Raw genomic sequence first — 27,115 nt, 5'->3', positions numbered from 1 at the left:
TCAACGTAATCGCATTATTACTACCTATTGAAAATTTCTGTGTTAATAAATAAATTCGTACATATATTTTTAAAACATGTAGGACATCGATTACTTTTTACCTAATTTTTTAATCATATTAAATATTTGTAAAGTTCATTTAAAATATGCGTCATTTTTTGAAATAGATTGCTTATCTATTACCAATGTAAGAACATTTCTTTGGTTGGTACGCCTGAATGGAATGAGTCCAATACAATTCCGGATAAATTATAGCGTTACGTACTGTTAACCTTATCTTCTATGAAGATTTCTCTCAACCTGTGAATGTTCTTTTAGAGTGCATTGGTCAAGTATGGAGTGGTTGTATATCTTATTGGCCATTGATGACAGTTCTCTGACATCTTTTTTGAAACTGATGTAATGATAAACATAAAATCATGAGTGACACAACAGAAATTTAATATAGCTTAAGACGCAAGTGTTCATACATAAATATACATATACATGTGACAGGTAAATTTATATAATATAATTATTGATGGATATTATTTTTAAATATAAACCAATAGATTAATAATGTGCTATATAGAAAATATATCATTCATATTAAATAATTTATAAAAAATTATATTGACACAATGCATTACGTTGTTCTCAGTACGTTAATCTGATATTGCCATTTTTTTAATACCTACATAATAAAATAATAATCTTTTTTTATACCTACATAATAAAATAATAATCATATCCAACTAGTGATTTGCAGAATTTTCATTGATTGCTCTCTACAGAGATAACAATTTTTCTAAAAGTGTATCATTATTATAATTAAATAAAATTTAATCTTTTAACGAGCAACTATACTTAGAAATAATATTACGTATATTCTATTAAATAGGTTATGTTTACAAAATTCATAAATGTACTAATATACATTTATAGAAATTTCTTATTTTATACAATGCAATAAATTTATCATGGATTTTGATTAATTTTCAAGAATTTGTAATTGTACAAATATGTATAAAACTATTTTCAAGAGCAATTACTATAAAAATACTTTTTTATTGTATATTTATTAGAATAAAAAACATGATTGATATTTTAATCATATTAGAGATTTATGGATGCATATATGCATTTGATAAAACTTGCCAGCATAGACTATAGATCCATATATGCATTTGTCGCATATTGATAATTGTTTCTAGTCTTGTCGCACCAAAATTATGTTTGAAAAAACTTTCTTATTTCATTTGGGAGAATAACAATTATAATCTACTATTAGCTACATCTAATATAATCCATCAATGGATCTCACACTAATAATAAAGTATTCCGTCTCTTTAAAGCGCTTCAGATAAGAATATTCAACATTCTAAGAATTAACTAAAACAAGCGTTATTCATAAAGTGATATATGCTATTCATTTTTCAGCCTACAAGCCATGATGATTCATATTCCTTGATTATTGAAAAACTTTAAAATATCATCATGGAAGAAAATGAATTATACAATGTTACAGTTCCATTTTTGTCTGGTATTGAACCAGCATTTTGGAACTATTCTGATCATGTTATTCTTGATGATCTTAAAATGGATAGCAACTTTATATGGTTGCTTTGTTCATTAGTATCTGCCATATCTTGGATCATCTATATAGTTTATTATAATAGCAGAGTTATTGGTTACATATTAACAAAACTGTTGAATCGTTTTGTTATACATGATGGATATGTTAAAATTGGTACATACAATAATGATTAGATTAGAATATACATATATATTAAAATACACAATACTTATATTATTCCATTTTTAGGATCATTTACATTAAGTGCTCTAAGTGGAAAAATAATGTTTAGAGATATAGTTTTTATTACAACAGATTATAGTATTAGAATACAAGATGGATGGCTTATATTTAGGTGGTGGAGGAGTTATGTACCAAAAGATGTATCGGAAGGTAAAATTGATATATGTATATTTGGCATCAAATAAAATACTAAATTCAATTTAAAAAATCCAATTAATTTCTTTTATGTTTTAGATCTTTCTCATTCAGATACACGACTTTCAGTAATGTTAAATGGATTTGAATTGCATGTATATAATCGCTGTCAGTTATATGGACAATTAGGAAAATTATTCGGTCTCACAACTGAAATGTTTGCAGACGAAGAAATTTTTTGCATGAATACAGATAATCATGATGCGACATCATTAGGCAATACTACTCATGAAAATCGTCAACAAACAAATGCAATGGATGTTTCACGTCATGTTGATAACATTAGAAAAAAAGAAGCTCATGTTATTGCTAGAACCTGGAGAGATTTAATACCTGTTATTAAATTAGATGTTTGTACGGTTAGTTGTAGTAGTTATATTATTTGTCTACCCAATTATTGTGAAATAGGTATATGTTTGTTCAATGTAGTTATATTTTCAGGGGAGATTAGTATTTGGTAATCGCTTAGTACCAACAACACTTTCAATAACTGTAGAAGAAGCACATTTTGTATACTCTACTAAACCAGCAGCATCTCGACATGATCATTTTATGCATTTTTCAAAGTGTAAAGCAGAAAATTTTAAAGTCATCTTAGCACCTAGTCCCAAGTATACAGGAATGGTCGATGATCCACCTAGGTATATGGGTGAAGGTTTTGTTGTCTTAAGTTCTAATAATATGGAAGTATATTATTATATGGATGAGCCTGGATTCGTTCCTGAACATCCAGAAATGATACAATTAGTTAATGGTGATATGGTCGAAGCAATGCCACCTATATGGGGTATAGACATTAAATGTGGGAAGGGTACAGATTTTAGTTATGGTCCTTGGGCTGACGGGCAAAGAGAACACTTATTCAAGTTTTTCTTTCCAAATGATTATCAACCATTGAAAGTTACAAAAACTCCAATCCCAGGAGAGAAAAGACAAGTGCAATCTTTCGATATTAGATTATCAACACTTAACGAAGCAACAGTTGACATACTGTTTAGTAAAAATAGAGAAACTAATGCTGTTCATATTAATGTAGGACCAGGATCATATTTGGAAATTACCATGCCATGGATAGTCTTACAGGATGGATATACTACCAAAATAACTGGCCAGTTATTACATTTAGAAGCTACAACAAGCTTGCAATATCGTAGTTTATTTGAAAGTGAAACATTAGAATTTGGAGTAAAATGTCATTATCCGATAAGATGGAATGATCATCAAGAATGGGCTCTAAATTTAACTGGATGTAAGGCCACGGCTAATTTAGTTTATTCGCACAAAGAATTTTTTCAAGATATGATTAATGAATGGGCCAATAAATCGAGGCCTGATATATTGCATTTTGTTCCATATACGTGGAAATTCAGTTTGTTATTGAAAGAGTTTGAGTTAATCACAGTTTGCAACGAATATAATTGGATCGATTGTTCATCTCAAAATCAAGAAAACGCACATATTGCTTTTTGCGGAGAATTTTTTGATTTATCATTTGATCTCCCTTTTGTTGACTTCCTACCTTTGACAATACCTTTACGTTTCTGGATTCAAGGGGAAAGTGTTGATCTTTCGTTTTATTTGCCAGAAGTTAATACAAACCGTGCAATACTATTAGCATTAGATAAGAATGCAAAGATTATGACACGTGATGGATCTCATAAACATTTAAACGAATTACATAAAGGTAAAAAGTGGAGAAACGTATGTCAAAAAGGATCAGGATGGGTAGACTGTTGGTCTGTTCCAATTGTAGCATTAAGTATTAATTATACATATCACCCATGTCCACCATTGGGACCTACTCCACAAGCAAATATAACAACCCCTGAAAAAGAAGAAATTTTACTTTCTCCCATAAGAATTCCACGTTGTAGAAAATCACCAAGTCTTCAATGGACACGGAATGGTACACAAAAGTTTGATCCACAATCTATACCTCCGGATAAAGTGAGTTTGGAACTTGAAATTGGACCATCTATATTAATTTTATACGGATCATTATTAAGAAGTTTTATGCATTTAAAAGAAAATTTATTTGGAGATTATCAAACTTTCACTGATATGCAACAGAGTAGAACTAGCCCTACAGTTGTAAGTACTGATAGAAGTAAAGATCGAGATATGCAAAACAGCAGTGTTGAAGCATCAACGGAGGATGAAGAAATCAAATCTAAACCATTTGATCCACGAGATTATCGACCATTAGAAGTTACAGTAGGTATTACAATGCATGATATACAGGCTCATCTTATTAAAAATTGCGGTGAAAATGATCCACCCTGTCCTGTTATACTTCTGGAAAGATTTGGTTTTGAAATGAGAAAAACTTTCAAAGAAACAGAATTGCAGCTTCTTCTATCACCTGCAATAGCATTGCTTATGGATAATGTACCAAGATCGAGTAAAGAAAGACATTTAAATCAAGGTCACTTAATGTTAAGTGCATTACAAGTAAGAGGTCATGCAATGTTCAGTAATGAAGGAAGAAGTTTGGATCAAGAAACATTAGAATATGCATGGCTAATTGAAATTCAATTAGGAAAATTAAGTGGAAAAATTAGTTCGCCACAATTACATCACCTTGTAACCTCTCTGGAAACCTTTTTATTAATGGTTAAGAATTCGGAAAATAGCTTACGTCCTCCAGATTTACCTCATCATTGTCATCATGGTGTTCCTCCATTACAATGTACAGACAGTGATCTTGACAAACATTATAGGTGATTATTATTTTTTATACAATTGCATCAGATGCAAAAATGCTATTAAGTTAGGAATATTAATATATGACAATATATATATATATGTTTTAGGTGTCCTAGTTCTGAAGATATCAAATATAGAATGACAAGGTTGTCTGTAGATGCTATTGATTTATATTTCCAAGAAGTGGGCACAGTAATACAATTGTGGATATCTCCAATTCGTTTATCAACTTGTAATCTACATGGACAACAAGTTAAATCTGGTGTAACAGGAGTACTACCTACAATATTGATTCGCCAATTTGTATCTGCAGCTGGCCATTTTGCTAATACAAGTAATACTAATACAACTGGCAGTGGAAGATCATATAATAATACGAGTAGTAGATTGTCAGGTATATGTTGAATGAATATTATGAATAATCGTTAATTGTGCAGGCAGACCTATATGATGATTTTTATTATATATACAGGTGATGGAACTGACATTTGGCTTGAAGTAGGATCAGTATCTTTGGGTCCAGTTATTCTAGAAGCTGCAATATCTCTCCCTACTCCGGAACATGATTTGCATTTAGTACAAAATAAATATTTAAAAATGCACGATGAAGTAACAAAAAGATTGTGGTTTCTTTGGCCCCAAGAAAGTGGTGTAAAATTAACGAAATGCGGATGCATTGGTGGATGTGCATTTTTTGGAAATAACAGAAATGGCTCAAGATTTTTTAAACCGAGCTATCACGATCTACAAGATGGAATTAATATCGCTGCTTATAGGTAAGATAGACCACTTTAATAAATAAAATTGTTCAAAATTTTGTTATACATTGAAAGGTAAATTATAAAAAATATATATGTAAGTGGTTAAAAAGTATTATAATTACTACTTTTCGCTATAGAATAACTTTTCACGCAGTTGCTTAATCCTTCTCTTTTGTTTGTTAATAAGCAATTTGTACATTTTACTTCGCTTTCTCATATTTTCTATTGCTGATTTTATTTCCCATGACTCATCTTTTTGATCATTTTCCTGAATTGAAAATGTCCACATATTTGCTTCAATAATTTTCTCAATTAATATCTCTCCAAGATGAGCTTCTTCTATAACTAAGTTCTCAGTTTCTTTTATATCGGCAATCATATTTTCTAATATTTCTTCTTTCGGTCCTAATATTTCACCACTTTTTACAATTTTATTTTCTGCTTCATACATCATACTTTCAATTGTTGACAAAATTTCATTCCATTCTCTAATTTTAGAGAAATGTTTTTTTAAATATAATATTTAACTTATATAAATGTTTAAGTATTCTAATAGAAAAAAAAACAATAATATACCTATATGTTTCTCGTAATTTATTATATATTGCTTTGTCAGATTGAATTTCTTTTTCTATCTCAGATTTCATTTTTTCTATCATTTGTAATTGTCTTTTCTTTCCTCTTTGTAATATTACTTGTCTGTCAGTAACAAGTAAATCTAAAAATGTGGAAACAACCTCTTCGGGATATAAATCGCATAATTTATTAATATCATTATCTGTTAATGGTTTAGTCACTGTCAATTCCCACATAGATTCCGTCCCTTTTTCCTTATAACTTGAACAACATTTAGAGTCAACTGAAGATGTTAAAATATGTTCTTCCATCTGTGCTATTAAGAGTCTTCGCTTCTCTTTTTGGAGTCTATATCATGATAAGAAAATGAAATAATGTAACGCGATACTATCTATTAAAAAAATTAAAGATGTTTCATAATCGATTCAAAAATATTTCTTGTATTTTTGATTGAAAATACCTAACAATAATTTTTTGTCTTAGTATTTCTATCAACTTCAAGTTTTTCTGCTCAGGAGTTAATTTGAACATGTATTTCATTTCGGGATCTTTTCTTAAATCTTGTTCTAATCTATTTAATAAAAACTTTATTACGTCATTGTTCTCATATTCGACTCCTGTTATCTTCTTATCAATTTGCCTAAGTAATTTATTGTAAAATTTCATTTCATCTCTTTGTCCGGAACTTGCTGTTTTTTGTGGCATATTTAATGATTGATACAGTTGAATAATATCACCTATACATATAACATGTACCTATAATAGGTTTATCATACTATTTAATAGATATTTATGAATCGAAAAATTTTTATTATATATTTTTATTATTTATGTGATAATGTGTGTACCAGATATTTTAGGTTCTATATTATGTTTGTAAAAGTCTTTCATTTGAGCTTCTGATAAATGTTTCCCCAATGCAGTAATTTTAGATATATTGTCTAAAGTTTGTGATTTAGATGTGCTACTAGTACATGAACAACATATACTACTAGACGTACGTGATATTTCTTTATTAATATTTAATCCAATATATGCATATGTTCCTTGATCATTTGGTAAACAACGTATTGCAACATATGTTTGACCATCTGCTGATTTTTCTTGAAAATCTTCAGGCATTTCACCTAATATTAGATTTAATTGTTATCTATTTTGTATATAAATATTATTTTTCTAAAGTATATTTCAATTATAATAGATAATGGATTGGAAAATGTCTTACCAATTCCAGTTTCTATTTTTGATAAGGAGATTTTATCTGATTCTTGTGAAATAAAAATATTTTTTGCAAGTGGCAAAGGTTGGTCACCTGGAGGCATTAAAAATAGCCCAGTCATTCTTTTTTCTTGCATATTCATAAGTAGCTGCGATAAATATATATTGCGATTACGTTTAGATGTTATTCCTTTAACTTTTTCTCCGCATAATTTTGTAAGCCATTGCATGCATAATAATTTATCTTTCTCATCAAGAAGTTCAGTGTAATAAGTTTTAGCCAATGATATAAATTGAAGAAAATCATAATCTAAAACTTCTTCAATTTCCAATTTTTGAGCCATAATTAAATACTATTTATTATTATTCTTAATGCACAATATAAAAAAAACTGCTTTTTTTTTTATCAAAAACATGAAGAAGAAATAACAACTAATATATATTTACAATTTTGACATATACAGAAACAAAATACAACTACTATATTACATAGATTACTAGGCACACAATAATGTTTATTTATAAGTTATATAATTTATTATAACATTTTATTTAAGGATCTACGAATCAGGAAAAGATAAAGGATTTGGACAGTCTATTTTACACGATAATCAATTAGTTTTTCATACACCTCCTTATAGTTTACAAGATGTATCTTTGCAAGACTCGTGTTATCCTGTCACAGGTGTCAAAGTAACTATTGTTCAAGAAGGATTACAAACTTCAAAGAAAAATATTGATCGTCCAAGGTCCGTGTGTTACGAATAAATATTTATTTATAAGTTATTTACCTGAATAGTAAATTTCACGTTCCTTTTTTTGTTACAGTGCATCTAATATAAAAGATGTTCCATATTCTCGCTTGGTTGATGCCAGTCCTGTTGCACAGCTACCACAAAAATTAGATTCTGATTCTAAATTAAATACTGAACGTAGTAAATCTATCTTAAGTGTTCCAGAAATTGAAACTGTTCCAAAAAGTAGTGTATCTGATTCTAAATTAGCGGTAGATTATTTTAATGCAACAGATGGTGATACAGCAGAACAAAGTAGTAGTCCTCAGTCTTTACCTGTAGAAATGGCTTTTTCTGGATCTACAAGATCAGCCACAAAAAGTAGTGATCGCGTCAATGTATCTGATTCTCACCATTCATTGTGTGTTAGATCAGATTCCGAGGAACGGTTCAAACAAGAAGTAAGTAGATGTATATCCTTTAAGAAGAAAACATTTGTGTGTATAATATATGTTTTAATTAATTTCTTTATCTAGGTTCAAAGAACTATTTCAATGTCATCAGAAAATCATTCAGAAGCATTTTATTCTGCTGATGAAGATATGAGTCATGGTTTAAGCGGAAGTAGAACGTCTAGTTTACGTCAATCTATCGTTGGTTCTGGATCGGTCTTAAATCGTAACGATAGTATGAAAAAAAAATTTTCATCCGATCTGTCTATCGTGGAAAGTTCAACAAATGTAAATCTTTCTGCAGCAGATAAGGCTCATACTTTAGAAAGAGCTAAAACTCAAACGCTAAATTCGAAACGCAGTCCAAGAGTTACCAAAAATGCTACTCTCCAGAATGATACTGGTGCATTAAACGATAATGGAGCTCTACAGGATTCTTCTGATAGTCATTCCGTTTCATCTACCAGTTTTATATCTGCTGTATCGTCTCAAGAAGATGTTACACTTGTGAACTTGCATATGCAAGTGAATAAACCAATTGTCGATTCTCCACTTTTAATGTCAAGTTATGTCAGTCATTTGACACAGGTAAAACGATATAAATATGTTTTTTTAGATCAAATTATGTATTAATCTTGTAAAATAAATAATAGATCCGTGTGTATATTTAATAACAAACAAAAAATGTAAAACTAAAGGTAAGATGCTCTAATTGGGCACAATCATCATTACCTTCTGGTGGAGATGCATTTACTACACCAGTATTTCAACGTACAGAAGATGGTAGACTGGTTTATGTAGGAGGGAAATATGTGCCAAAACTTGAAACGATTAGCGAAGGATTTACATCTTTGAAAATGGTAACACGTTGCGATGGTTCACCTATTGCAGGATCTTCAAATAAAACACCCACGCATCCTTTCTTATGGGATAGTACAACATTAAATCAAATGGAAGGTAAATATATAAATATTATATTAAGAGATATTACCTTTTAAAGATTATTTTACATTTATTACATTAAATATTAGGTGAAGATAATAATGCTACTCACGATGAAGAGGAATTATTGGCAGCACACGAAACAGGATCTCGAACGACGGTTATCATAAAATTCAAGGGAGATATTGATATCATGATAAGTCCCATGGTATTAGAGTCTCTTCAACATTTCATAGAAACTATCGTACCAACTCTGGCTATATTACATCCATTGACTATTTTAAATCATCTCCATAATGAATGTATAGAAAAAGTCAAGGATGCTAACATTTTAAAACAAGATCAAAGTTTATCTTATTGGAGTCAAGTGCAAACCAGCTCTAAACGATCAACAGCAGAAAGGAATGTTAGGAATGGTCAGGGTGATGATAAAAGTTGGTTTATGCTCATTAAATCAACCTCTTTCTTTTTTTCTTTTATTTTATTTTCATCTACATCAGTTCTATTTTAATGTATTATGTTTAGGTAAAATTGCGTTACAAACTAACGTTTACGAAGAAAGTATTACGACACAAGTACAAGGTAGCATCATTTTACCAAAGGTATTGTATGCACACCCACACACATACACATGTTTTTAACTAAAATATTATATTTATTAAATACAAGTAATTATAATAACATTATTTTTTTATAGATGAACTTAACGTTATTGCAAGCGTCTGTTGTCGAAGAAATAATATCTTTCTCTGCACTTGAAAATATACGAGATCTTACGTGTGTATCACTATTTGCAATTTGTTTTGACGATGTCACCGCAAGATTTTATCTTGGAAAGCAAGCAAGAGAAGTCGTTCAAACGTTTCACAAACCTGCCGTTTTACCAAATCAAAAAAAAGTTAATAAAATCAGTAAAGCTTTTTTACCTGGTCACCAAACTACAGCTGTAGTAAGTGATTTTGGTGGCGGAGAAACTGTATATATTGAAACATCTGAGAAACAACAGGAAGAGATTATAATTACTTTAAATGTTGGTTAGTATATATGTATATATCATTTAATTATATTAAGTAGATAAATAACTTATAACTTTATTATTTATTATCGTATTATTGTATTATTGTATTTTTTATAGGAAAAGTTCATACGCAATTGCGTAGACTTAGGAATGAATCTTCAATATTAAAAGATGCTGTTATAACAGCTATACCTGCTCATTATTCAAGAGTATTGTTTACATGTACAAGAATGACTTCTCCATTAAAATGCATTGATTATTATCTTTTGCAATTACCTGATGAAAAAGATAAACAAAATGTAATAACTTTAATTTATTAAGATACATATTATTGTAGTTTTTAAAAATAATATTATAATGTAAATTTGTATGCATGCAATTTAATAGAAACAAACAGGCCCTTCTCAAGCTACAGAAGAATTTACTATGGGTAGCGGGGAAGATCGATTAGGATTCATTATGTTCGAATGTGGTTTGGAAGGGATTAAATTAAAAATTGTAAAGAGATCGCAATTTGAAAAAGGAGAAAACGGACGTGATGATAAAAAAGCAGATACTGAATTATTATACACTGATAGTATAAAAAGTCAAGATGAATTAGATAATGGAGCTGGTATGTATAAAAAAATCTATACAAAATTTGATTTACTTTTTATTTTAATAACAAGTGAGAGGAAAAGAGAGAGAATACGAAAAATATTATTTTTTGTCAGCTTCTACAACTCCAGCTGCTGAACAAGAAACAAGTTCGACAAACGTACTAAATGGAACGCAAATAAATAATAGTGCTACTTGTACTAGTCTTCATTCCAAAGCAACTAATGGAAATACTGTTTCATGTATTATTGAATTAAAAACTGTATGGTTTAATTTTGCAGCACCGCCTCGTACTCCGATAACACGAAAAATAGATTATACACGATTAGATTGGAATTTGCTCAGCACTGCATCTCCAGCCATTAATGCTTGGATGAATCCAAGTAATAAATTTGCTATTAGAATTGTTTATATGTTTAGAACTATGTATCGAAGATCAACAGCAATAGTTGCTTGTCTCATGGCAGAAGCATTAGATGTGCAAGGAATCCACATGCCTGTTAAGGTAAAATCCTATTATATTAGAAATAAATTGAACGAATGTATGTATAAATCAGTGATGTATTCTTAGAGTCGTTATGGAAGATTGACACCGCTGGCTAAAACTCTACAAGAAGATCCATCGTGTCAATTATGTACAATTTTGCAAAATTATGTATTACTATCTGATTTGGCTAATATAGAGACAAATCTTAAAGAATCTGATTTACCTCTTTTATCAACGCTTCGACAGGTAATAATAGTTATATGATATTTATATTAATATCATATTACATTAATATTATATAGATAGATATATTTGTAATCTATTTTTATATGTCTACTTTATCCTACAAGGGAGTAATTGTATTAAGTAGACAATGGAAAAATGTACTTTACACCCCATTACTTTTGGAACACAACTATAAAACTAAACATGTCAAACCTCTGAACGTCACATTTGCTGTTTCTGATCCTGATGAGGTAAGATTATACATATTTCATTAACATTTTTATATGTTACATAATTATAATTTAATATATTATTAATACAGTTTTAATATAGGAAGTATTACTAAGTATATAATAATGCAATATTTATAATTTCAAACATTGTTATACACTCTCCATGAGAAAAGCATAAATCCAGTGGCATACAAATCAAAATACCATTAATATTAATTTAGAATATTCCGACATCATTTTGCATCTTTAATAAATAAACATAAGTAATCAATATACTTTTCATTGTGCGAAAATGTTAATTCTGTTGAGAATTCTTCTTTCAGCAATTGATCTACGAAGATTTGGAAGGAAATAACAATGTAAAAGAGAGTAAGAAACATTTTTTTTTTATATACATGGGACAAATTAAAACACCATGCAAAAGCTTTATAAAATCCTCTCTTCACTATTATTAATTAATTATCTTTGTGAAAATATGTGCGCTGTGCTGTAATTTTAGTTCCAAAAAGATTTCTATAGTCAATATAGCATTTTTCATTTAACTGATTAATACGTTTAAAACAAATACTATTGTAGATATATCTTTCATAGAAACGAAAGTGCTTTTTCACATGATATATAATAATATGAGCTTCTAAGATACACACGCTGTCTCTCTCCAAATGTGATAATATTAATTAAATAATGCTATTTTTATTTTATTATATAATACACACATACACACATATATGAATGTGCCTAACGCAATGTGAGTTTTTTCACTCTATGCTATCATAAGAGAAAATTTTCTTGTACTGCCATTGGTAAAATATATTGATGCTTATGGGTTATATGTATAAATTGAAAACAAATGTTAGAAACATTTAAACTATATTTTCAAATACTTTTTGCACGTTAAAATAAAGAAAAATTCTAAAATAAACATAGAAAAACTTTAAAGTATATATTTGATATGTAAATCATTCAATATTATGCGGTAAATACTATTAGCTGAAAGGTGTCATGATATTTAAATAATTTCTTACATTATAATATTTTGAAGAATATAATATAAATAATTTATTCATTATTGATTATATATTTTATAAATTTATTATTATTGCATTCTGCAGCTTTTATGAGAGAGAGTGGAGATAAATTTTACATGTAAAAAATATGTAAGGGTTTGGCGTATTAATGTGTAGGAAAATTTGCTGACGGATGGGGAGGGTAGTGCAGGAGATGTTGATGATCAGGAAGTGACAGATGAATATGCTATGCTAATCCACACGGACCATATGAACAAACATATACATGTCAAGAATGGACAAGATAAAAGCTCAGGTAGTACTTATTTAAATAAACCAACATCATATATTATAATTTCATATAAAAAAAAGGCAGCAGGATCTTATGTTTTTCTTAGCTTTTATAAATCTATATATTTAAGTTACATTGTATAAAAATCTAATAACATATGGGTCATAAAATGGCCGATTTGGCGTAGAGTGACCTATGTGTAATATAATAATATATCAGTTTTACATATGTCTATAGTTAGTATAAAGTTATAAGGTTTAAATATATTTTTGTAATTTAACTACATATCAAATAATATAATAACTTTGATTTTCGAATATTATCAATATAAGAAAAGGGAAAATTTTTTAATAACTTTCTATTATTTACCGTGTAAAATCATTGCTATTGAATTAATGCTTTTTATAGCTTTGCTCTAAATTTATAAACTATATTTATATTTTCATGTACTTTAAATGAGTAAACTACAATGAAAAATTGTAATACAATTATTTTTACAAATTAATACTTTTAAATAATTATCAATATAATTGATTAAATTAGCATTGCTTTATTAACATTTATATAGTGAGAGATTCGTAGTAATTAAATGCTTACACACATCCATGCTTTGTTGCTTTGTTAAATAGTCCATTAACATCATTAAGGTTTGCACAGCTTAACAAAATCTGTTCAATATTTCATAGCTTATTACTTAAGAAAAGCGTTAATATGTACAATTGAACAATTCTATCTACCAAACAACATTCTAAGATATAATAAGAATCATTATCAGTGATTAATATTATTATAAGCTTTTCTTAAGTACTTTGGACATTGCAAAGATATTTTTTGTGTAAAAAACATTGGATTAATATGAAACAACCAGGCATGTGTGGTGATGGTTTGACGGTTCCTGTAAGTTCTCCTCGTGGGGAAGATACAACCCCATTACCAACACCGGTTCCAGGCCCGGATTCACTAACCTCTCCCTCTCCACCAGTAGTTCTTCCAAAGAGAGGAAAATCGCTGCAACCTACACAAGTACCTGTTAGTACACGAGCAAGTATTGTCTTTCCCTTGCTTGCAAGCGGTGGCCTGTTCAATCAAAATCGAGAACAGAATAATATAAGTAAGTGAGACATCTCAAATGTTTTACTAATGACAATTTCTAATCATCAGACTGAAGTAATTACTCTTTTACGGTTAACAGATGAAGAAATAAATATAAAAATTGTATATATCCACATTTTTAATAAATTAATACATTAGCTTCACAGTTTAATATTTTCATATTTTCTAGTTATTATCATTCTGATGAAGAAAGTATTGTCTTAATTATTATCAAACATATTAGACTGTAATATCTTTTATTCTTAACTTCTTAATTGTACATATTCTCTTGCTTCTGACCTATATTTTAATTAAATCCAAAGCTTATCTATACATTGCTTATACTAATTTTTTTTTAATATTTTATATGAATGCTTTTTAACTTTTAATGGGTATTGTAAATAAACAATGTAAATTAAATTTGTAATATTATGTTGTATAAAAGAAAAAGAAAATATTCTTTTATCAGGCTATGGAGCATTACGAGAAGAGAAACCACCACAAATTCAAGTATCCCATTCTCATCAACTTGGTTCTAATCCTAGTATATATTCTGGAGGTCTAGGACATGGAAGTCAACATAGTACTGGGAGTTTAGATCGAATAACTTCTCCAATAAGTCATCATTCAAATAAACCTATTAACACTGAAGAAGATTTATACAATTGGATGGCAAAACAGCAAGAATTTATAAATGATAATGAGAAAGGAAATGTAAAAGGACACTGGGTAAACTTTATTATCATATTATTAATGATCTTTTTGTATTAAATTAATACATATGTTTAGAAACTTGTTAACGTTTCTAAATATATACTATACTTTTGTTTACTTTCTCTCACTTTCTTAGGTCTTTCATGCAGAACAAAAGTCAATGAAGGTACTTCAGAGTAAACTAATTTTATATAGAAAAACATTAATTTTATTTTAATATTATATTTTTAATCACTTTTATATTTTATAAATTTCATTACGTTTCATTGACTTCCTATGCATGTAAATATTTTTTTATGGTATCCATTCTTAACAATGTTATCAATCTTATAATCGTTATGAATTTTTAATACTTTTAGGATTCCAAGATTAATACTATGACAACAGATGACACAGAAGATTCAGATTTACATAGTGGTGCATTTTTATACCCAATGAAGGATTCCCTTCGATTATTGGATGCTCATTTAATTTTTGAACCTCTTTTATCTTCATTATCTGTTATGCCTCAACAAATGTTATCAGCAATTGGTTCTGGAAACGTAAACAATATGTCATCCTTAGATTGCTTAGGATCAAATTTGTCTCTCGTAGGATGTATGGATACAATGCGTATCGATATTGTTGTCAGTGAATTTGGAAAAGTAACAGATAAAAAGAAAAGTATGTTTATTCATTTTAATGTTACCTAGTTAAATTGCTTGAATAGTACTAATTTATTTGTATGATTCTAGGTAACAAACAGAAAAGAGGTGTTGGATCGAAATTTTATTTGGACATCCCTCCTGAAACACCAGCATTTTTATGTGAAAAAATTGGTGTTGATATAGATATTAAAAAAATGGCTGATATGACAGTAGATGATATGATACAAAAACAAAATGTTTTATATATATCTAGAGGCCAACTAAAAAAGCATATTAGTACAATAGTTAATGTCAGTCTCAATATACGTTATATCAGTCAGCAAGTAACTATGCCATTACTCAGGTTATTGCACCAAATTAGTAATATGTATCAAAATGTTAAAGAAACACAAATGGAATTAAAAGAACAACATCCTGAAGCCAAACGAAATACAAATTTACTTGTCAATGATACTGTCACAAAAAATGGCTCGTCATCAAGTAAATATATTTTACCTCAAAATATTAATTATTTGTTTAATTATAAAACTATCATGTTAAATGAAATAATCTCTTTGTGCTCGTAGCATCTGATTTACAAGAGCATCTTCTTATTGGAAAAAAAGCAGAAATTCCATTACTTCGTAATAGTTTTGAACCAAATCAGCAAAAGATCATATCACCAGGAGCAAGTATTAGGTCTCGACCACAAAGTTTTGCTCAAAAATTACGCAGTACAGGGAAAAGCGTAAAAGGCTACATTAATTTAAGCGAAGGCGTTATTACACCTAGTTTTGGAGCGAGTCCTAGTGGATCGGGTCTTGATAAATTTAGCATATTATCGGATAAATGCAAAGATACTGTCAATTTAATACCCAGATGTTGGAAAACCATCTATTACCTCTTAGATCTATATGCGACACGTCCAGAAACAAAGACTATTACTCATCGATTTTCCATTCCCGCGGATGCGGCTGAACATTACAAAACTAATAAGAAGTACGAAGTTTTGAACGAAACGAAAGATGTAGATATTGAAAAAGGTTTAAACGTAGAGAATAGTTCTACACCAATACCACCTCCAAGGGAATTAAGTAAGTATTATATTTATAGCTAACTAAGTAAATTTATACATATCGTCATTTAAATTACATATTATTGCATAGGTATTGTAACAGGTGAAAGGACTAGGTTAATTATTTTTGGAGTTGCAAGAATACATAGAACTCGACTTTTAGCTACATTAAGTGGCTTAAAACTAGAAGCTGAAATTACAAGTTTACAAGCAAGTTTAACATGCCGTAAGAAAACTCGACCTGCTAGTTTGGAGTGTAGTTTGACAGGACAGATTGGCAGAACTATGATCGTTTTACTGGAAGGTGTAGCACCTAGTCAACAAACTGTTGTCAAAATTACTGTCGGAAAATCACAAGCTTTGTACTCTAGCATCACTAGACGTCAGAAAGACAAGAACAGTGGTTTAGTAACTGTTGGAGCTGTTAATATAGATATACCGCAGCATCCTGTTGCTCTGCATGGAATGATGACTAGAGGTAGTAAACAGTTATCATCTACTTTACAGGTAAGATTCAAAATATATCCATTTCTATGTTTTGTACATGTATAATTAATAATTTCGGTATAATATAGAATATTTCTAAGCACTTTTTATTTTTTCAATTAAATAGGAATTAAGAGTTACAAGAACATCTTCAAGAATGTCGAGAGGACAGCAACCGGATGAATTAGATGCTGGACCAAGTAGTCCACATCATGATGCACCAGCACCTACTATTGATGAAGAAAAATCCCAAGCTATACCTAGTCTTTTGGAACCAATTGTTATGCAATTTCATATTATACTTCAAAGTTTAAGTATAACAGCAGCATTGCTTCCTTCTTTACAAGCGCAATATAAAATGGATCGAGTACACAGTGCAGGTGTAACTGGTAGTAAAGCTAAGTTTACCATAGACCTGCCAAATCATAGTTTAAGTTTTACAACAAAATTACAAGTAACTGAAGCAAATCTACCTTCCGAAGCAAGTATTGAACTTCCTAAAGTACATGTGTCAGCAGAATATATACAAGATGGAAATAGTAGTTTAAACGATAGTAAAATTGCTGGTAAATATCTCACCTTAATATTACTTAATATATAGATGAATATTAATTCAGTTGAATTTAGGTTCATCTATCTATATGTATGATGTTACAGATGGGGTTGTCTTAAGGCAGGGCAGTTATTTGAGTGCCACTGCAGATATTGGTACATTTGAGCATTCTTTAACAACAGATCTATTAAATCATTTAGTATTTGTACAAAAAGTATTTATGAAGGAAGTTAATGAAGTTGTACAAAAAGTATATGGTGGAGAAAAACCAGTTCCACTTTGGCTTGAAGATGACGAATCTACGAATTCAACTTTAAAAAGAATATTATTTTCATTGGTCATTCGTATTAAGGTAAAAGTACAATGCATTATTTACAACTCTCCTTTCAGATATTTATAATATATATTTTTAATTAATAATTTTTATTCTTTTACACACAGAGAATACAATTGACTGCAACAACCCCAACAAATTCCGCAGTTCGTTTAGAAACGGGTACAGTTGAATTTCAATTATCTAACAGAGTACAAAATGTCTCTGGTGCGACTCAACCAAATCCACATATGAAATTATTTGGGAAAGCACAAGTTGATATTAATTTGAGTCTTGGGCAATTACTTAAAAATGCTCTATTTGAAGAAGCGGAACCTGAATTTCAACAATTCGCATTTTTTAATACTAGAGTAGGTTTACGAAATGCGTTTCAAGAAGAAATGGTGCAGGGTGAAGATAAGGAAGTAGTTTTAATAACTCTAAAACGTCCATTAATTTATATACAACCAATGGCTATCGATAAAGCAATACTAGTTTGGTTGAACTATAAAAATGCATATGAATATTGGAACGAAAAACGAGCTAATTTAAATAAAGAAGTGTTAACAGCTACTCAGCAAGTCTTTGAAAAAGTTCCATTTGGTCAATTGACTAGTCAACTTAGTGCACCGCATTTGGGAACATTATTCTTACAATTAACAGTAGACGACATGGGTATTTGTTTACCACTGAATCCCTTACCGCCAAATAATTGGGGATTAAGTAGAGGATTATATGATGGAGAATTAAGGGGTGCAGTTGTTGTTACACTTGAAAATACCAGCATATCAGCATGTAGTAGTGGTAGTTTAGTTAGCAAAGCAAGGTATTACATCTTATATTTCTCTTCAGATTATATATTCATTGTATCCATTTATATATTTATTTTTTGCTTTTTCCTAGGTTTGTAGGATTATGTCTAAGATTTGCAGAAGATTTTGAAACATCTTTAGACGATTGGAAACCAGATATGACTGATAGTAGTATAATGAATTTGTGTGTAGTTTCTGAAGGTACTTACGAAGTATGCAGTAGAACGATTGCACAGAAACAAGATAAATCAGGTAATATATACAACTTTTATATAAAAATTTACAAAGACGATGTTACAATATCATGTATCGTATAAATAAATCTTTTTTAGATAATGCCAAATGGATATTAAATGTTCAATGGCAAATGGAGGGAGTTGATATTCATCTTGATGTTAATGTAGGACGTCAATTATCAGCACTTGGTCACACATTAACAATGCTAACAGGTTTTGAAGAAGATGATATTCATGTCTCAGCTGATTATGATAGTGATGATGCAGATCAACCAGATAATAGTACTAGTCAGGTTAAGAAAAAAGTATGGTTTAATTAATTTTATTTTATTTATTTCCTATTTTTTATGCTCTATCTTGGTTTTTCTGCTCAGGTAACTTAATATACAAGAAGCGTAGTATTTGTTCGTAGTTTTTATCCGCTAAATTATAAATATTTAATAAGATTACATTAAATATAAATATTTTTTACATACATTTTTTTTTTACATATATTAAATAATAACTTTCTATATATTTTTTAGGAGAGTATTTTAATGAAGAAGTCAAAAAATTGGACTGACAGTTTACCTGCATTTGTCTTCGATCCTACTTTAGATGCAAAGAAAAGATCCAAATTAATTGAAAAGGAAATGAACGAACAAGCTAAGATAATAAATGATTTAAGATCATTAGGTGCATCTCATGGTACTATAGAACAAGAAATGAAACGTTTGCATGAATTGGAAGCTATGGTATTTAAGGACTTCAGAAGGTAATGCTATTGTAATGAATGTTAAATTCAAGAGGGAGATGCGTTACATTTATTAATATTTATAGGTTTGTTATTCTTTTTTTGCAGGGATATGATTCAGAAATTACGAAGACAATCGGTTAAGGCATCCGGAATAAAAGGTAAATTAGGTCTTGGGAGTAAAACTAATGCGTATCGTTCAAGATCATTTATTGTACCCTCACCAACACCAGAAAATCAACTTGAGAGTCCAGAAGATATGAATATGGAAATAAATTCGGCAAATTCAGCTAGTTATGAAAGTAGTCCTAGAAGTGGTCCAAGCAGGTGAAATATAGTTCTATACACTATAACATAATGCACGCGTGTACAGTTTCATTTCCCACAGTTTAATCATTAGTATATACACATAATTGTACATATATGATAGGATTCCATTTTCATGCAATTATTGTAGATCTGCTTCTCTTCGTGTTAGAGGACTTAGCGGACAACGAGTTACATTTAGTGATACTCATACAATGTGCAGGTGAATTAAAACTGAATATAATGTTTATTTAAAGGTTAACAATTGTATTTATCTCGATCAGTTATCCTTCATTCTTTGGTTAATGTAGGCAATCATCCTTACCTAGTGCGGGATCAGAGTTCAGTTTACCTGAGGGAGAATTAGAGTGGCCAGAGACCATTGAAATAGAAGGAGAGCAAGTTGAATTAAGAAAAAAAAGTAGAGACACTAGTTGTACATCTAGTTATGATAGTATGGAAGGAAAGTACGTAGAAAAAAGAGAGAGAACATTTTATTTTATATTTATTATAATATATTATATTATATTTATATATATATCTCTTTTCTTTGTGTGTGCTGTATTATTCATCCTAATATATTTTTAATAGTGCACCTTTGCTCGACTCGTTTGGAAAAGAACAAACCTCTTCTACTTCATCGCCATATATAACACCTCAAAAAACTCAAGAACCTAATATAGACTTTGAACTTGATGTAAAAGTATTAATAAACAGCGGCAAGTGTGTTCTCCATACAAAAGATCCAACGAGGGAAGACGAAATTAAGCTGTAAATATTAGCATTAAATTATAGTTTATTAAATTTATATTGTAAATTTATACATGTTTTTAATAGTATGAGTAAAATGAAAAAGGAGAGATCCTGTTCCGGTGGAACGTTTGAATTTCAACCCAGCAGTCCAAGCAGTAGTAGAAAACATTTAAGTAGTAAGGAGAAATCATCAACTACGAGTACATCACGATTACGATATTTACAACACGCGAGTGTACCTTTAGTAGATTTAACAATTTTTCGTATTCCTGGTCTAGATGTGAAGGTAAAAAAAAAGTTTTTAATTTTTTAAATATTCATACACATATATAAATCTATACTTGAACATAAACTAAATGAATATTATTATGTTTGTTTACAGGTTCATTATGAATCGAAAACTCTTCCCGAAGAAACTATGTCTCCGCGTATTACAACAGAAAATACTTTATTAAACCCTACTCCTTCATCTATGCTTCGAAAATCTAGCACTAAAAAAGCTAGTCTGTTTGCTTGGATGACTCTTCAAAGTATTCCAGAAGAAACTATAATAAGTCCTCATATTTTGGAATTTTTCGAACAAACGTTAGAACCAATTCCAAGCAAAAGTAATTTCCAAAATAACACTCAAACAAATTTTAGCTGTCCGTCAGAAAATATAGAAAGTACATCATGGGCAGCGACTGCAGCTAATAGCAATTATGTTTATGCTAGTTTTCCCGTAGACGTCATAGTATATTTTCATATGCAACCATCTACTTTTAGGTATAAAATCATATTTATTATGTGATTATTATTTTTTTAATTATATTTATATTTATATATTTATAATTTAATAATATTGTAAATATTTTTTTATATTTTTTAGATTTTCTTGTCTACCAGTTTCTAGAGTAGAATGTATGTTACAATTACCTTCTCTTGACATAGTGTTCTCTTCAAAACGAGCAGAAGAAGAACTTATTGAATTTAGAGAATATAAATCTCCAGTTACACAAACTACAGGAAAGGAAACAGGTTCGGCTATCGGTGGATTGTCCGTGACAGGATGTCTTGCAGATTTTTCTGTCTATATCTTTCATCCTTATGGAGGTGGCAAGAAAACAGGTTTAAAAGAAGCTCAATGGTCACCTTTATCGGATAGCGAAAGAAAAGATTCTTTAAGCATTAACGTTGAATTTGTGAAATTTCATTTGTCGAGGATTAAAAAATTGAATTACCAAGGTGAACATATAAAAAAAGTTCCAGATGCGAGTAGCCGAGCTGTTATACGGTTTTCGAGTACGTAGATTTTATTTTAAAGAACTTTTATCTATCTTAAATAATACCCCTATCACACTTTATTATATATTTTATTCGTATAATTTACAGCAATCGTTGATATTGGCTCTGCTTCATTCAAATATGATATGCGTCGTTTGACGGAAATTCTTGCATTCCCAAAAGCATGGTACAGACGTAGTATTGTTAGACGTCTATTTCTTGGTGATCTCAGTTCAGGTACAGCATATTCTGAGGGAGATGGAAGTCCGCCATTAAATCAAGAAGAAGCAGTCATGGGTAGTTCGTTATTAAAACATTATGACAGACATGCGGGAGATGGATTATCGAAAAGTGCACCTGAGAGAAGTCCTACATTAAATAGAGATAAATTAAGACTTAGTTTGGAAAGTGATATACCAAGACATGCACGTTTAAAAGGTTCGTTTAATAGCTATTATTCATTTAATACGATCATTCTATAATTACAATATAATACAATACAATAACTATCGATGTACATGTTTCAAAAGATATTGGACGAGGATGGAGTTTTAGCGCAGAAAAAAAAGTAACGTCCGAAGTAAAATTAAGAGAATCAGCATGGGAGACTTTAGTATTATTTGCAGTCAATTTTACTCGTTTGAATGTACATATGAATATGGGTAATGTTATGGGTAACGTTACTTGGATGACCAAAGACTTTAGATCCGATGGAAGATTATCTATAGGTAGCACTGGACATAAAAATTTATATATCGGCATTGGATTGGGCGGTTCCAGTCTAGATGCTAAGGGTGGTATTGTTGGTGGAATTATTGAATTGAGTAAAATTGATACATACAGTTTAGTATATTTTTATTTACGTAATATCAATTTCTTTTTAAATAGAGAAATATATATTAATAAAATATTCTTTTCATGTAGTACACATTAGAGAAGAACCTGGAATAGAACCTGACCATACAGTTGGATTAAAATTATTTGCATTAGAGTTGCGACTCGATTATATGGGAACAAGTGTACTTATGTCTAGAGTATCTTCCTTGGACATTACACTTCGTGACGAATGGAAGATTAATCGTCATAGCAATGGAGATGCATTTATGCCAACTAGAAGGTAATCATATACACATATGCATATATTATTTTATTTTGTTAACAATTACTATTCTATCATTTTAATACTTATAATTAATATTCTAGACCAGCAGTCATTTTTATGCATGGTGATTTGGGCTGGGACCAACTTCAACTTATGATCAGTAAATCGACAACAGCAGATTTATTAAAAATGTTTTACAAGTTAGACGAGTTCTTTAGTCAACAATTTAAAAGCAGTAAACGAGTATTCAGTTCTTTACAACCGAGACATCAAAGAATAAATAATAATAGTATGAGAAAGAGACAACAAAAGAAGAGATCTGCTGCAGATGGTAAAACTTATTGTTAGATATATTCATGTATCCTATTTTTAGATTAAAAGATATATTTTATAATTAAAAATAATCTATATTATAGGACCATGGAATTTAAATCAAACAGCAATATCTGATGCCAGACATCATAGACATTGGCAGCGTGTATTGACTCAAGTAGCTGGCCTTCAATTAGGTAGCTTAAGATTTTCTTTACCATCAACTGGAACTGTTCTTGGAGGTACAATGGAATTACATGGGTCAAATATTAGTTTGGCCTGTTTTCATGGTATTAATTTCAAAAGCAAAAGTTGGGCGTTATTCTCATTGAAGGAGCCGTGTATCAGTTTTGCTACAGAGGCTCAAGAAATTCCAAGCGTAGAATGTATGTTCAGTAGATTATGCGTATATAAAACTAATATCCAATATATCCAATACTTCATTAATTATTTCTCTTTTAGTACCAAATACATGCGATGTACATGTTGTTCAAACTTTGACTATTAGCTTAGGACAACAGCAAGAACAACACGCGAGACATCACTCTATGGCTACAGTTTGCAGACTAAGTCGTAGCGTGCTATTTCCTCCGCAATTTAAATCTTTACAAGAATGGTTTCACTATGCTTTTGCAAGCAGTGAAATTGATGGTAAGCTGTAAAATATATATATGTATGCATGTGAAATATGTTGATCATATTTTCCTAATAATGATATCATGTATTGTTATATAGCAGTAGACAGATTTCCATGCGTTGAGAAAGATAGAGCAGAAACTACGGTTGATAATAATAATCCAACAACTCGAGGAAGAAGTACATCAACTACTTCAGGAAAATTGCAGGAGCATTCTCATACAAGAGAAGTGATATTTGCGCTTCCTTCATTGCAGTTACATTTAAAAACTGAACATTTACAGACCGCCCGTACTCCAGATGTTATAGGTATAACCATTTTTTTTTTGTATGTTAATTGTGTTAAAAACTTTAATAATAATATAAACATTTTTATATTATGTGTCTTATATATACACGTGTGTATATATGTAGTTGTATAGAAATTGATACCAAATTATATTGATCTTTTACTGCCTCTCTTACGAAATAATTTATTAAAAACTATTCTCTCTTTTTTAAATAATTTGAATTTCTTAAAAAAATTACTTATCTTTATATTATATTTTGCAATATTCTTCTTCTCATAATTTTTTAGGACTTCCTAAGCATATTTTATATAGTAAGTATACAGTAAAACTTTATTCTCAATATAGCCAAAAGCGGAGAGTTTATATATAATAATATCTGTATATGTAGTGTATACTCTTAGAGTTCTAGTCTGCTTCTAATATACAAAAAATATCCCTTAGTTATATTTCATTGAATCAAATTTATCGAGCATGTTATCTACAAAACTGATACATAAATGCATTAAACATAAAAAGTATACATTTCAAGGAATTCTTCTTTTACAATAGGTAATCCAATTCGCATGTAGTGAATTAAGCTCTTACAATAATATAATAAATTGTAACAAATATTAAATGCCACAAACATACATGTAGTGATTAGATATTTATTCATTTTTAATTGTTTATTCCAACCAAACATTAATTGATACATATTAATATCATGAATAATATTAATCATAATTGAATTAAACGAAAATGTTGGGATAAGCGTCCTTTTATGTTAGAATTGATATCTTTTATAAAACGCCTTTCATAAATTCACGATTAAAACTTTGTAAAAGTTTGTGCATATTGATTATTAATTATTATTTATTCATTAGGTGAGAAGCCGTTAGTGGAATGCAGCTTCATTACAGAATTTGAAGATCATATTTTTGTTACTGTTGATGCAGAGGGATTCTTCTTTCTACATGATCTTATTACGTCATATGTAAAGGAAAAAGAACGAGTGGTAAAGATTCTTTTCATATGTAAATTAATTATGTTCATAATTACACATATTTTATTAAATTATTTTTTAGCATACTATGCAAACCATAAATGCACGCGCACATAGTCCAGATCCCCAAGAAAAAGAAAGTACAAGTGCTAGTACAAGTGCGACTAGTGTTCCTACATCCACAACTATTACGATGGAAGATGAAAGAAAACGCAAACAATTTGATCCAGCAGAGATGTTTATTAAAGATTGGCGATCGTATAGATGTAAAACGTGGCATTTAGAACCTACTGTTAGGTAAGAAATATATAATATACAATATATACAAAAATAATATTAATTATATATTATAGAATAATATTAAATATTTTTATATTTATATACCAAGGTTACTTTCATGGGCTGGGAAAAGTATAATAGAACCATATGGTATAGATTACATTCTTCAAAAATTAGGATTTTCTCATGCACGTACTACAATACCTAAATGGATCCAAAGAGGATTTATGGATCCACTGGATAAATTGCTTACTGTTCTTATGTTAAGAATGGTATTAGCTGTACGCGAAGAACCATTAGATGAACAAAAGGAATATAAAAGGGATAAATAATTTGTCACTTTTTCGTTGCGCTTCTTTTCTCTGTGACTTTTACGAATATATATCAAATTCACGTGATCTCTATTTATTTCTAACAGTCCATAAAATAAAGTAATGATTCGTTGCTACAACTGCAGTGACAGTGCGTAGCAGGAACTTTTTAATGAACTGAGATAATAAAAATTTAGAATACTAAAATTTTTTTTTTATCTTTCTCTCTGTAAAGCAATAACACATCGTTATGCAAAACAGTTTTTGCTTTCCTTTACTTTGTGGAAAGAAATACAACATTAATATTCTAATTAATGAAGAAAACGAACCATAGTGGTTGTAATAATCGTTCTTGATATAAGAACTTTGATCTTGTACATGTAAAGCTGATATATTTCAGATGTATATGATATGATATGATATAATATGGTGTGTTTCAATAGGGATTTGTAAGAATATCTGAAGGCATAATAAGAGATGTAACCAAACACAATTGTACATTAAATAAATTATAGTAGCTATTAAATTACATTTCTATTAAGAAATATGAAATTATATCAGTGAGTATACATAAATCAGCACCAGTAATATAATTATATATATATATATATATATATATATATACACACATGTACATTTATATGTCGTGTATTAAAGAGACGCTGCAACATATGTATCTTGATTATCAATTTGTTTAGCATTTTGTTCAGAAATAATACACACTCGTATATATAAAACTACGCGTGTAATATAATTCAAATTTATTCTTTATTATATACAAAAAGATAGTACCGCTAATATTGAGCATCGACACATATTTCGTATATATATATATATAATCTAAAGATCACAAAAAAATGCTTCTTATATACAAATAGAGACAACTTATATTTCAAATAGGAAATGTTTATCTAAAAATGCAAAGATATTTTTAAAAGATTATTAAATGTTGCAGCAGCAATAATAATTTGTTAAATACTGGTGCATTTTCCTATATGTG

At 29.5% G+C, this 27,115-nt stretch overlaps 1 protein-coding gene across 12 annotated transcripts; it reads left to right on the top strand.

Annotated features, from left to right (window-relative positions):
- The first annotated feature begins 170 nt into the window (after positions 1 to 170).
- On the top strand, positions 171 to 27,115 carry LOC106785029 (uncharacterized protein KIAA1109). 12 transcript variants are annotated; one of them, XM_014745134.1, is made up of 52 exons: positions 172 to 495; positions 1,420 to 1,729; positions 1,805 to 1,948; positions 2,033 to 2,352; positions 2,435 to 4,713; positions 4,807 to 5,093; positions 5,172 to 5,475; positions 7,812 to 8,003; positions 8,083 to 8,449; positions 8,525 to 8,675; positions 8,748 to 9,028; positions 9,139 to 9,397; positions 9,472 to 9,816; positions 9,908 to 9,984; positions 10,080 to 10,416; positions 10,518 to 10,699; positions 10,788 to 11,013; positions 11,114 to 11,502; positions 11,569 to 11,730; positions 11,835 to 11,960; positions 13,127 to 13,265; positions 14,110 to 14,352; positions 14,803 to 15,062; positions 15,184 to 15,213; positions 15,407 to 15,710; positions 15,782 to 16,174; positions 16,261 to 16,767; positions 16,840 to 17,255; positions 17,362 to 17,800; positions 17,892 to 18,139; positions 18,229 to 18,926; positions 19,004 to 19,164; positions 19,245 to 19,453; positions 19,673 to 19,902; positions 19,990 to 20,208; positions 20,339 to 20,410; positions 20,499 to 20,654; positions 20,779 to 20,958; positions 21,025 to 21,226; positions 21,323 to 21,705; positions 21,809 to 22,221; positions 22,312 to 22,641; positions 22,734 to 23,045; positions 23,128 to 23,320; positions 23,407 to 23,636; positions 23,722 to 24,003; positions 24,080 to 24,268; positions 24,353 to 24,562; positions 24,831 to 24,854; positions 25,407 to 25,537; positions 25,608 to 25,822; positions 25,914 to 27,114. In XM_014745134.1, exons 2-52 carry the CDS (start codon positions 1,477 to 1,479, stop codon positions 26,134 to 26,136), a joined length of 14,922 nt encoding a protein of 4,973 aa, XP_014600620.1. In that variant the 5' UTR covers positions 172 to 495; positions 1,420 to 1,476; the 3' UTR covers positions 26,137 to 27,114. The 12 variants fall into 12 exon arrangements, with proteins under 12 accessions (XP_014600613.1, XP_014600623.1, XP_014600620.1 ...); XM_014745133.1 differs by having other exon boundaries at positions 8,745 to 9,028; XM_014745135.1 differs by having other exon boundaries at positions 8,525 to 9,028; positions 19,990 to 20,042; positions 20,115 to 20,208.

The sequence above is a fragment of the Polistes canadensis genome, unplaced genomic scaffold, assembly GCF_001313835.1.
Source record: "Polistes canadensis isolate GaletaPanama2010 unplaced genomic scaffold, ASM131383v1 scaffold_44, whole genome shotgun sequence".
Classification (NCBI taxonomy): domain Eukaryota; kingdom Metazoa; phylum Arthropoda; class Insecta; order Hymenoptera; family Vespidae; genus Polistes; species Polistes canadensis.
The sequence above is the reverse complement of the archived record's forward strand: the minus strand, read 5'-3'. Positions and strand labels throughout refer to the sequence as shown.